A 13,410-nucleotide genomic window follows, 5' to 3' on the forward strand; every position below is an offset into this window, starting at 1 on the left:
TCTCACTGTCCGGTTGGGACTGGGCAGGGCTGCTGGCGTGCTAGAGGGCTGGGAGTGGCGTGCCAGCCTCGGAGGCCACCGCTGTGTCCCTCCCTGCTGGCTCCAGCCTGAGCCCCCACGCTCACCTCTGTCAAGCCCTCCCTCCTCTGCCTGGGGAGTAAACACCCCACACTGGCCGTGGGCTGAAACTCTGGAAACACGGGGAGCCGAGCTTAGCCCCCGGGGGGAACGTGGTGAAGACCATCTGTGGAGCCGGGTGAAGCTCAAGATCACCAGAACCTCACACATCCCCCGAAGAGCCACCAAGGCCATCTGTCAGGCCACCTGTGTGACCCCCGTTAGTGATGCCCTTTGGAGGCTCTAGGGGGACTTTCGGGGAATTCTCCCACCCTGGGAGCTGCAGCTCAGAGAGCTCCCCTCACCCTCCCCGTCCTCTTTGAAACTTCTCGAAGGTCTCTGCTACCAGGAAGCCCTTTGTGCTCCTAGCTCTCCTACCTCAGCCCCAGCCTGGCCCACCAACCACTCCCCACTCTGTCCCCACCTGCTGGTCTCCAGCCCCCACCCCGGCTCACGGCTCACGTCTCTGCACCCCAGGAGCTCAACAGAGAAACTTTTGTTTGAAGCCTCAGCATCTGCAAAAGGGGAGATAACTGGCCTTTCAGGGTTTTGTCCTAATTGTTGTTTGTTTTGAAGTTCGGTTTCTGTACCCAGCTTTCTCAAAAAAGAGAACAGTGGCAACTAAACAAGTTGGTATCAGAGATTTTTTTGGTTTGTTTTAAAAGCAACGGGCAGTGACTCACTGCAGGCTGCTGGGCCCATGGCTGATGTCCTCTAAAGCGAGCAACGGTTTTAATGATGGCCCGGGGCACTGCCGAGTCCTCCTGCGTGCTCTGAGTCACCGCCAAGGATCAAATAGCTTCAGCCTTGTTTTTATGTTGACCGTTTTTTAAAATTCCTTAAAAAACCAGCCCCCCCTGTATAACATACTACGGATTGAAAATCAGGGAACAGATTTTCCACCCAGTCTCGTGGGCCTGGAGGACTCGCTGATGAGGCAGAATATCTGTCCCTCTCATCTCCGGCCTCCATGCTGGCCACACCTCTGTTTCACACTCTGGTGACTGTCCCCACCCCTCCCTCCTGCGCAACTGTCGCAGGGTCCCAAGTAGCGATGTCTTCTGGCCCCACCGTGAGCTGTGGCAGCAACCTTGTTCTGTCGCCTTTGCCCCTGGCCCCCCTTTAGGAGTTGGTCACTCATTCAGTCTACAAACAATTCTTGGGCGTCTCCTTTGGGCAGAGAGAGCCATGCTGGGTGGGTACGAGGATGAGGCAAAAGAAAGTAGTCACTGCTGCCTCCAGGGAGAAAACTCTCCCTCCACAAGCATCTAGAGAACCAAGAGGCTCCAGAGAATTCCATCTCAGAACTAACAGCTGGGGGGGGGGCGGGTAGACATGGTGGGATTTATCAGAAAAGGCTTCCTGAAGGGGAGAGATCTGAGCTTAACTTTGACTGTCACTAAGGGTGTCCCGGCTGGGCAAATGGGTGCACAGAGATGGGGAGCCCATCTTGGCAAGGGGACCCAGAATTCCCTGGCCACCTCCGCCAGGAAGCTGCCTTGTGAATCCTGAGCTGCCCCTTCCCCTCTGGGCTAACAGGCAATAAGGACGGGGGACCAGCCCCGGCAAGGAGGAAGTGGACTGGCTTCCTGTTTGTTTGTGAATCTCAGAGCAGCCCCGTGCAGCCATGAACACCAGCTGAGCAGAGCAGCCTTGGCCCGAGCCGGGAGTGCCAGGGAGCCCATCCACCAACCCAGCAAGCCCGCAACCAGCCGGGAGATGCAGGGACTGTATCCTAGGGTGGCCAAACTCAGCTGGCTAGCCCCATAGCAGTTACGCCAGCTTTGGCAGGGACGGGAGGTGGGGTAATGACTTCCCTAAAAAAGCCAGAGTCACACATTCATACTACGAAGCCTCTGGGCAGCTTGGGGAGAGGGGGGAGGGGGGCTCAGGCATTGCCATTCCCTGACCCCAAAGATTATTTTAGGCAAAACTCTTTTGCCCTCTAGGGAAATCTTGTGCAGAGATCACCGATCACCAGGTCCTTTAAACAATCAGGCAGCATGCACTGTGGTTTTGTTTACAACAGCAAAATACACGAAAACCACCACCAAGTCCTCCAAAATACCAACTGGTGACAACAAAACACAACAGATCCATACAGAGAAGATGCTGTAGCCATTCAGAAGAACAGGGCGATTAGTAGGTGTAACTGGGGCGAGATGTCCAAAGGTACGTCCATAAATGAAAATAGCGGGTGCAAAACAGTGTGATCCCTTTCGTGTAAATAATTGGAACAGCAGAGGACATGTTCATATAGGTTCACACATACATGTACTGCTGAATGCATGAGTTTTCTTCTGGAAAGAAATGTAAGCAACCTGACGGTGGTTATTTTGAGGGAGAGGAACTGGGAGAAAAGTGGTGGGAAGGCTTCACTTTTCATTATTTACCTTTTGGTGCTGTTTGTGTTTTTTAGTCAGGTTTATATATTTCAAAAATATTACCTGTGGGCAGTGGAATTCTGCTCCATTCTGTTTTCTTTCTTTCTTTCTTTCTTTTTTTAAGATTTTATTTATTTATTTGACAGAGATAGAGAGAGAGCACAAGTAGGCAGAGTGGCAGGCAGAGGGAGAGGGAGAAGCAGGCTCTCCGCTGAGCAGGGAGCCCAATGCGGGGCTCGATCCCAGGACCCCGGGATCATGACCTGATCCGAAGGCAGCCACTTAACCGACTGAGCCACCCAGGCGCCCCTCCATTCTGTTTTCTTCCTTACATGTCTCTGTATCATTTAAAATAAAAAGGATCGGGGCGCCTGGCTGGTTCTGTCACAAGAGCATGCAAATCTTCATCTCGGGGTTGTGAGTTTGAGCCCCACGTTGGGTATAGCGATTACTTAAAAAAAAAAACCTTAAAAAATAGTATTGAACCGCTAAGTATTATTTTTAAGGCAATTTAAAGAATCAGGCAGTGTGCATTTACAAGATGAAACAGGTGGATCACAGATTCTGCAGGAAAATTTATGGGAGAAGATGGGAAAACGCTTTGCTTTAAGACCTGTACACATCAGTAACGGACAGTGTTGCCGGTTCTTCGTTCCACTTTGTGGATTCCCTATGGCAAACGTTTGAGCTGTCTCTGGCTTCCCTCCAACCACTCCCATTCCCAGTTTCGTTCCCCATTTCATGGCCTCATCATTTAGCTTTTGACCCAAACCAAACAATAAGGAAGAGAAATCTGAAGGGAAGAAGAAGACAGACAATATAAGGCACTTCAATACACATGGAGCGATCACCTGTCATTTGGACTAAGTTGTACGAGCCTCTGTATAAAGGGCCTGTGTCTGATTCATCTTCTAATCCCAGGACTGTGCACAGTACCCAACAATCATTGGTGGATGAATGAATGGAGCAACCTGTGGAAACGGTGCTTGTTCTCTGCAGGTCTGTTTGCTCCTCCGTAGGAGTGCTTTGAGAAATTGGAAGGAAATTCCCGGAGCCTCAGAAAGAGAATCTGATGTCTCCTTTGTGTTTCATTAATTCATTACCAACTAGGGGGGGGCTCCCCAGATGGACCTTCGGCTGCCAAAGCCTGAGTACCCAGCTCCCTGGGAGCCTCCCAAGGTTAAGAAAGAGCTAAAGCTGAGCTGGGTGGCCATCTCCCACCTGGCGAAGAGAGGTAGCACCAGTTTGGCTGGTGGTTGGGGCGGGACACTTGGTATCTTTACAGCCACAGATGCCCCAGGAGTTCTATATCAGGAAGTTGTGTACAAAGGGTCACCTCGACCTATTTACTTGTCAGAGCTGGTGCTGCCAGCTAGTCCCTTCCCTGAGATCTTTTTCTGAACATCTTTTCTTCGCTGACATAGCCGGGCACCTGCAGGCGCCAGCAGGCTACTGCCATCTGGTGGACAAGAGAGGCCATCGCCTTCCCAGGCTGGCCTGAAACTGAAGGGAGACGGAAGGAACCTCTGACAACCAGGTCCGCGGCTTTCAAACTTTTGCAGCCATGGAGCCCTTCCTTCAAATGACAGCAATGACTAAGGTCTTCATGTTGGCCTGATCAATTCACTGCTCTGGCTGCAGCAGGGAGAAGGAGGGACTCAGAGCCCCACTGGACCTGCTGGACCCTCCCTGCCGAGCTCAGTTGGCATATGGCTGATAGACTCCTGCTATCATTGTAAGGACGGGGAAACGGAGCCTTGGGGATATGAAGCGACCTGTGCAAACAGTGTTATAGCAAAGACTAGAGCACAGAGCCTCTGTACAAAATGCACTTGGGCATTTGCCCAGCCAACCTGTACCCTCGAGCTCAAACAGGGGCTGAACACAGCTTCCTGAGTGCTCGGTCAAGCCACCTATCTATCCCAAGACATCTGGGTTCCTGGGGAGGAGGAGCCCCGAACCCAACTCCTCCTACATCCTGATTCTTGTTTGAATCAAACCAGGGACCCATGATGGTCCCTATGTTCCCTTGTCAATAGGCAGCATGGAATCAGGGGCACAGACATGCCCATTGCTATCTCAGGATGCCAAAGAAATGTCCTGGTCTCTGACACCGGGAGAGGCAGGCAGTCCCCTAGAACACAAATAGGGAAGGGAATAAGAATATTTTGAGCATCTACTGCACGCTGAGCCCTGTGCTAAGCATTTTTACATTTGTCAGCTCATTTACTCCTCAACACTGTGATGTGGATATTTATTTTCTCGGATTTTAAAAAAATATTTTATTTATTTATTTTTAAAGTAATCTCTATACCCAGTGTGGGGCTCGAACTCACGACCCTGAGATCAAGAGTTGGATGCTCCGGGCGCCTGGGTGGCTCAGTCGGTTAAATATCCAACTTTTAGCTCAGGTCTTGATCTCAGGGTTGTGAGTTCAAGCCCCGCATTGGGCTCCATGCTGGGCCTGGGGCCTACCCGGGAAAAAAAAAAAAAAAAAAAGAGTCACACGCTCTACCGACTGGGCCAGCCAGGCACTCCCATTTCCTCAGTTTTTTGCTAAGAGGAAAAAAAGGATGCTTGAAGTATTTAAGTAATTTACCCAAGATCTCCCAACCTAATAAATGGCAGAATAAGAATCCAATCCCAAATCTTTCTAATTCTAGAACCCGTGTCTTTCCAGTAAATGGAGTTGCCTTCTGGAGCAAGAAATCTGGGAAGTCCAGCCCAGCCCAGAGTTGCATTGCGTCAGTCAGGATTATTGCAGTTCGCTGGCGTGTAGGGTCTCACAAAAGGGAAGACGTTGTCTCTGCCTCCCGCCTGCGATAGTCTAGCTGGGGAAAAAGTGTGCTTGGGAAAGCGATGAAGACTTCACACGCACTCACCCACCTGTAAGTGCAAGGAAGGATTTACAGGACAAGGAGACTCAGATCTAGAACATGGAAGCTAGAGATGGGATGGAAACAGCACTGGACAGTCAGGAGGCCTGAACCCCACCCCTGGCTTTGCCACGCACATCCTGTGGGACGTTGGGCAAGTCCCCCCGCCCTCCTCACCTAAACGAAGGGGTTGTTCCTGAGGGTGTGAAAGTCTCCTGCTCAGTTCTCTACTGTTGTGATTTCAGTAGGGGTGGAGTTAGACAAAGAAGGAGCCCTGAAGGAAGTGAGTTTTGGACAGGATCTTGTAGAGGGGAGGGTTAGGCGCATGGAAGAGGGAAATGCTCACACTGAGAAGTTGAAAAAGGCAAGCGAGGACAAGAAGCAGCGGCTAGCTAGAGATGGCAAGCTGATCTGCCGTTGAATGCTTGGTAGAGATTAGGTTTGGCGCAATCCACAATGAGCAGCATCAGTAGTTCTTTTGGGGTCTCTGGTTATCCAGGATTGATGTGGTCTTTTTTTTTTTTTTTTTAAGATTTTATTTACTTAATTGAGAGAGAAAGAGCGCATGTGCATGCATGAGCAGGGGGAGGGGGAGGGGCAGAGAGAGAGGGAGAGGCAGACTCCCCGTTGAGCAGGGAGCCCAACGAGGAGCTCCATCCCAGGACCCTGGGATCATGACCTGAGCTGAAGGCAGACGCCTAACTGACTGAACCACCCAGGCGTCCCCCAGGATAGATGTGGTCTTAACCAAGAGACTTTTCCACCCAGAAGCTAAAGCTCCCAGAGGCCCCCATTTCTGGGAGTCATTGAGCACTGGGCTCCCTTTCTTAGCTGTGCCCCCCTCCCCCTCCGGCTTTGGAAGGACAGGCCAGCAGCAAACCCTTCCTGGACGGCAAAAGGGTGGCAAGGAAGTGCTTTTACCCCAGGCCTGGAGATCCTCGAACCTCTAGGGGACCATCGGGTCCTTCCTTCCTAATTCCCATCTCTTTGCTACCGCCATTCCCACTTCCTCTCTCATTCAGAAGCATGTGCAAGCCGCGGAGAGGAGCGGGCATTATAAATCTTTGTGCCGGGGCCCCGGAGTGACTTTGCATTCCAGACTGCCGAAGCCTCAGCCTTGCCACAAGCAGGGACTCTGGTAACAGTTACACTGTATCGGACCTAAAGCCCTCGGCCTGCTTGGTGCCCCGGACTTCCAAATCTCAAGTCTTCCTCCTCTTCTCCAAGGCTATCCAATCCCCCGAGGCAGGGCTCAGCAAACTTGTCCCGCAAAGGGGCGAAGAGTGAATACCTTCGGCTCTGCTGGCCATGTGGGGTCTGCTGGAACTCTCCAGCCCCGCCGCTGAAGTGCTATGCTTCCAACAACACTTGACTTGTGGACACTGAAGTTTGAATTTCACCTCATTTTCATGCGTCACCAAATTGTCTTTCTTTTTTGATTTTCCCCAGCCGTTTAGAAGCGTAAATACCACCATTAGCTTGTGAGCTATCCAGTTGGGCTGTTCTCAGCCAGCAGGCCAGACCCCTGACCCAAGTGTTTGCAGCTATTTCAGCCAAACTCAAGCCTTCGCTTGATCCTGGCCTTTCTGGCTAATTTGGATGGCGTGGCGTAGGCTTCAGGGCTGACAACAGCTTTCAGCTCCCCCAAAGTGGCCTTGTCCTTTCGGCTTTTCTCGTCTTCCAAAGTAGCTTGATTGGAGGGTGCTGGAAAGATCCCCTCCTCCCTATCCACCCAGGGTCCCGTGTAAAGGGGTTCTCTTTCACCTACAAAGCGGTTTCCCTACGCCAATACATTTCCATGTTCTCGCTTCCAGCTCTGGGCCTCCGGCCTTGCCAAAGCGTCCCAGCCTCGACCAGCTCGGGCAGGCCTCACGGCTCCTTTCGAATTCTCAGTCCCTGTGTTGCCAGCGGTCCAGAGGCAGCATCTTTCTTAGAAAGGGATACCTTATGTGCTCGGAAAGCTGGGGTGAGTCGGCCAGAGGCGGAGGGATTTTAAGTTGGGCTCAAGACAGGGAGAAGGACAGGGATTGAAGGAGAGAGAGAGAGAGAGAATGTTCCAGACAGAAGCGGGAGGGACTGAGCTGCGGGCAGGCGGCACGAGGGCAGAGTCCCACATAGAGGCCGTTTGAAGCAAGAGAGTGAGGACACTGGGAAGTCGGCCCTGGGGGGCACATCAGTGAAGGGATTGGGCTGCTAGACCCCGAGCCTCGGATCCAGAGGAGCTTGAAGTAACTTAACACGATGGTGCGGGAGGAGAGCTCAGCGGCCCGGCTGCCGACCCTCCGTCCAAACCTCGGTCCCTGTGCTGGCTCTTCCTTCATCTGTTCCTTTGGCAAACACTCAGGAGCTCCCACCAAGAGCCAGGGACCTTGGACTTGGGGAAAGATCAGGCAGTGGTTGGGGGAAAGAAGAGGAACGGGGAATGTTCAGTCATAGAAAGGTCCTGCCCTTTATAAATGTAGAGTAAGAGAGAATACACAAACCCAACGAGGGGAGTGCTAAACCACACACACACACACACACACACACACACACACTACAACCCAACGAGGGGAGTGCTAAATGCCTCATGGGAATGTGGATAGGAATCCAGGCAAGGGAGAGGTCATGAATAGGGGGCGGAGGGGACTTTGCAGATATTTTGTGGAAGAGAAAGTACTGGAGGATGGGAATATCTGGACCTGTGAAATGTGGGGGAAGGGCTCTCCAGGTTGAAGAGACGCCAAGCAAAGAGGATGCAGGGGAAGTGTGGGGGAGTGTAGACAAGAACTCAATTTGGCATGTGTTTTCACGGGGGGGTGGGGGTTGTCACTGGCATTACTTTGGGGGCAATTCTTCGTAGTAGGAATCTGTCCCATACAAAGTAGGTCTTGTAGCATCCCCTGCCACCCACCTCCCCCTCCCCTAATGCCAGGAGCTGCTGGCTTTCTCAGTACTCCCCGCCCCACTGGAGCCACGAGGTTGGTTTGTAAAGGCAAGCAGGAAACTATACCCTTGGCCTAGAAAGGTAGCCAGCGGTAGCCGGACCGTGGAGGGCCTTGGATGCCAGGATAAGACCTTGCACTTGACAAAGCAAGGAGTGGCCACTGAAGGTTTTCCAGTAGGGAGGAGGTAAGATGTGCTTTAGGAAAATGAAGTTTGGAACAATGTGCAGGATGAACAGAAGGCCTAAGAAAGGCAGGGAAATCTGGGACAACCTCTTGCGACCTTTTCACTCAAGTTATCTTCAATGAGGGTGGGCTGCTTAGCTCACAATTACTGGCGGATGTCAAAGGTCAAGCGGAGGTCCTGACAGCACGTCTCCCTGCAGATTGCTGGAATGGCCTATTAGAATAGCATTTGCTAAATCAGGATTTGACTAATATTCCATTGCCTCTTCCTGTCTTTCAAATCAATGCACCTGGGGATGCCCACAATGCAACTCCTCCTCCCTTGGTCCTCCCTGGCAGAATTTGTGTCAAACCAGCAGAAGGAAGGAAAAGGCAACCCTTTGAGAATTCTTCTCTCCCCTGCCTATCCAGGGTCCATTGCTGCCTTAGTAAGCAAGCGACCTCTCAGTGCCCGAACAAGGAAGCAATTCAGCCTGACCCGAGGAGAGAGGGAGGAAGGCACTCCCTACTCTGGCCCTTCGCTGGCCAGGACAGGACACGGCTTTTGAGCCAAGGCCCAGAGAATCCCGAGCTGATAAAGGCCCATTGTGGCAGCTTCTGGAGAAACCCAGAGGCCATCAGGGGGCTCCGGGGCTCAGGAGCCAGTTAACACCACTTGAACATTTGTGGATAGAATGACTTGGCGGAAGTCAAGGCAGAATGAGGCCCCCGGGCTGCCAGGGGCACTATCCATGGCAGGCCGGCTACAGGCCAAACCAGCAGGAGCCTGTCTGTGGCTAGAAGGGCTGGCCTGGAGGCAGGGGGGACCCACAGGCTGTGGAGGGCTTCCCTGCAGACACCTGGAGGAAGAAACCCAATCTCCCGCCAAGTGCAAGAAACACAACTGCTCTTTTTAAAAAGGGCCTGGGGAGGGGGGAGTCTGCGGCCCTCCCCCCCCCCCCCACAGGGGTGTCCACAGCAATAAACAGCAGGAAAGGAGGAAGCCCGTCTGGAAGCTGTTGAGAAATTCTCCCTGCTCAGGGCTGTCATGCTTGGAGCGCAGGCACCTCACCATCTGCAGACCCCACTGCTCTTACCGCGAAGAACCAAGTGGGAAGAGACACCCCGAGATAAAGGGTGCCAGGGCAGCTGAGGGAGTCGGGCTCGACGGGTGCCCGCAGGTGTCGGGCAGGACCAGGCTTCGGCGGGAGGTTTAGCTGGGCCCATTGCACTTCTGGAGTGCTCCGGGGGAACGGGAAGGGACTGGACCTCTGCTCGAAAGCCCCGGGAGGGGAGGGGAGCAGGTGCAGGGATGGGGGGACTGGGTCTCTGCCTTTCTCAGCTGACCGCTCACCCTCACTCGGGGTGGGGGGGGTGGTGGCAAGGAATGCGAATCCAGGTCACAGACCGGGCTGTAGGGTCCTCTTTTTTTTTTTTTAAAGATTTTATTTATTTATTTGACAGAGAGAGAGACAGCAAGAGAGAACACAAGCAGGGGGAGCGGGAGAGGGAGAAGCAGGCTTCCCGCGGAGCAGGGAGCCCGATGTGGGACTTGATCCCAGGACCCTGGGATCATGACCTGAGCCGAAGGCAGTCGCTTAACCGACTGAGCCACCCAGGCGCCCCTGTAGGGTCCTCTTAAAGACCGTTCTCCTTGGCCAGGTGGTGAGCCCAGGGATTAAACCGAGCAGAGGTGAAAGCATCGCCCACCGAGTGCTCACCGCACTGTTGTTCCTCTGTCTTGTTCCTCAAAGGATTTCAGGTGAGTGACCGGTTCACATCTCAGTGGTGGGTCCGCTCTCCCTCCCCACCATTCAAAACGCATCAAGTTGGCCCCCTCAGATGCCAAGTCATTTCTACATCAAAGCAAAACAGAATAAGCCATATAAACCCATTATATGAAGCCACATAATGAACATCAGCTTCGAACTCCTGGGCACTAAATTGCACGTGGCTCCTGTGCCGTTCACGCCCCTCCCCCAAGGGGAAGGCAGAGTGGTACCAAAAGCCACAGAGGAAAGGCAACTCATCTCCACTCACGTGGCCTCCAAAGAACCCATCTTATGACAAAGCTCACCTGACACCACGGAGATTCATTTCAGGCTGGGGATGGCTCTGGAACACAGCACAAAGCTATGTTTTCTGAAACCAAAGCATCCCCCAGCCTTGCTGGAGACTGTCCCAGCTGGCGAGGCAAACACGTGCACACGAAAACTGCTAGAATGCTCTGTTCTGATCTCATGGCTCCCACAAACAAAAAAAGCAAACCCGTTAAGACTGAGCTGGAAGGTTCTGGGTGTCATTTATTGACGGCAGTTTACACACATTTGTTTTCTTCCCATGGCCATTTCCTTCAAAGCACAGGCACAGAGCCCTCTGGAAAGGCAGTCTCTGAATGAGGGAGCCAGAATGCAGGACGCACTCGGCTTTGGCAGGCGTGCTCAGACTCGGCAGGATGCAATCCTTCAAGCTGGAATTCCGTCGGGTGTCTTGAGACACCAAGGTGGGGGGTGGAGAGGAAGTCTTCAACAGGACTCACATCCCCGACCAGGCCTGCTCGCCTGCTCTCCAAGGCCATCCCGGGGGCAGGAGCCTGGGGGCACAGTGCAACAGGCCCACCCACCTTCCCAGGGGCAGATTCTTCAGTCCATGCCCTGCTGTTCACACCTGCTTCCGCCAGCCCCGCAGTTAAAGAGAATCAGCCTTATGGTGAGAGACAGAGGACTTCCTCTCTGACCCTCCCCGGCAGCTCTTCAGCTGGTCTGTGGAGGAACCACTGGGAAACATGGAGACCCATGCTTTCCCGTCAGCTGAGTGTGCCGTATTCCTCACGTCCCGCCTAAACAACAGGCTGGAGGCTCCAAGGGCGCTCAGGCCAGCCACCGAGCTCCCCAGCCCCGGGCGCCAGAGCCTCTCTCCTGCCGACCGCCAGTGCCTAGACCGGAGCGCCGGTGGGCCCCGGGCACTTGGCAATTTGGGGGACGGAGGTGGATCAAAAAGTGGATGGAAATGGGAAGAATGAAAAAGCTTCATCTGATAAGGAGAGATCTGAAGTGATTTCACTTTTATTTCCTTCACTTTAAGCCAATCGTGAAATTTCACAGTGATTTCTGGGGCGGGGGCAGAAGGGCGGTGGCGCGAAGAGTGGTCAGGGCCGGGGCCCAGCGGCCGGGTCTCACTGTGGCAGCTGCAGGAGCACGGACTGCCCAGCCGGCAGGTACGTGATGTTCCGAGAGCGCGACAGCTGGTACGCGATGTCCTCTGCGGCCTCCAGCTTGCGCAGCTCGATGAGGCCATCGCCCGCGGTGGCGAGCGAGTTGGCAATCAGCTCGGCGGCCTTGGAGTCGCCCTCGGCAGAGATGATGGCCGCCTTCTTCTGCTGCTCAGCCTAAGACAGTGGAGGTGGGGGGAGACCAAGATCACACCTGAGGGTGCTGGATGGCAGGCAGCGGCCTTGGAAGGACCAGGCCACACGCCCTCACTGGCTCCCGAAGGAACTCTGGGAATCTGGCTCCCCCACCTCCAGATGGGCTCAACAGGCACCGTCCACCCAATCCTCCTCTTTCCTGCAACGCACTGCCCACTCCTCGCCGTTGCGGGGACACATTTCTGTTGGCTGTGTAAGTATCTGTCTTATTTCAAAGTCCTCATTGACGTTAGCAGCAATCCAGCCCAGCCATCTTACTGAGCCAGGAGGAGCCAAACCGAGGAAAACAGGGGAGACAAAAGGTAGAAGCCATCCTCAGGCTCGACTTTCCCTCCAGTCCCTAGTCAAAGTGACTTTCGTCTAACACACCTGTTTGGGGAGACAGAGCAGCTGATGAGGAGCTACAGGCCCGTGTGATGCTCCCCTGAGCTAACCTGGTTCCAGCCCAGGAACCCAGGCAACAGAACACGGCTCTCCAGGCTCTCCCTGCCCGCATCAACAGGAGGACCTCTATCTGCAATGCCCGACTCGGTCATGGGCGGAGGGTACGGCATTAACAAATGTTAACTGAGCACCTACTAAGTATTCCCAGATACAGTCTTAGACCTATGTTCGAGACTCTGGACACAGCGGGGGAAAGAAAAAAAAAAGCAAGGAAGTCCCTGCCCACAAGGGGTTTCCATTCCCTAAAATGAAACGCTGGCCACCCGTACATCGCTCTTTTCCCTGCTTCAAAGAACTAAGGTTCTTGGATTAGGACTAACCCAAGAAAAACCAGCAGTGGGGAGAAGGGACAGCAAGAAATAAATATGCTTTTGCAAAGACCAGAAGACCAGGCTGCTGCGCAAATACAGCGTGTCCCATCACACTCTGCCACATCTGGATGGATTTAGTGCTGGAAAAAAAATCCAGTGACGAGAGCGCATCTGGCGCAGTGTTTGATCCTTTCTGCTGTCAGCTTTCACTGTGTAACAACGGTTAAAAATGACTTCGCAGTGAAGCTGAAAATATTCCAGGAGAAAACATTTTTATTTGCAGGCGAGTGTTTCTGATCTTAGGGAAGTGGAAGAAAAATGACCCTTCGGTGATTTTAAACATCACTTCACATATCCCTGACTAGCCCCCGAAGACTCTGGAACCAATTGCAGGAGGATGGTTCCTTCAGTCCCCTTCCGATGATCCCGGAAAAAGAGATGACAGATGATGAATTTCCAGGCCACCCAGTGAACGGGTAGACTGAGCATAGGAGAAAGGGGAGAGAGGCTCCTGCCATCTGGTTGAACGCTCACCTTTTCCACCACAAATCTGGCCCTCTCTGCTTCCTGCTGAGCCACCTGTTTGGCTTCTACCGCTTCTGTGAACTCCTTCCCGAAGGTCAGATGCGTCTAAGGGGAGAGAGGGCGCGAGATGAGGCAGCGTGATTGTTTAGGCAGTGCTGCCGCGAGGCCCCCACACCACTGGAAGGAAGGGGTCAGGACTGGCTCCAGCAGCTGGAGGCCCCTGTGAGGCCAGAACAC

The 13,410-nt window shown here is 53.4% G+C and overlaps 1 protein-coding gene across 1 annotated transcript in view; it reads right to left on the reverse strand.

Annotated features, from left to right (window-relative positions):
* Positions 1-10,749: 10,749 nt before the first annotated feature.
* The window catches only part of PHB1 (prohibitin 1), a 10,787-nt gene continuing 8,126 nt past the window's right edge, over positions 10,750-13,410 (reverse strand). Inside the window, exons 6-7 of the mRNA XM_081805158.1 lie at positions 13,183-13,278; positions 10,750-11,854 (exon numbers count right to left, since the gene is read on the reverse strand). Coding sequence (XP_081661284.1) covers positions 11,642-11,854; positions 13,183-13,278 — 309 coding nt within the window. The 3' untranslated portion in view covers positions 10,750-11,641. The remainder of the gene's footprint in view (positions 11,855-13,182; positions 13,279-13,410) is intronic.

This window comes from Leptonychotes weddellii, chromosome 15, assembly GCF_054177405.1.
Source record: "Leptonychotes weddellii isolate Sample4059 chromosome 15, ASM5417740v2, whole genome shotgun sequence".
In the NCBI taxonomy this organism is placed as follows: domain Eukaryota; kingdom Metazoa; phylum Chordata; class Mammalia; order Carnivora; family Phocidae; genus Leptonychotes; species Leptonychotes weddellii.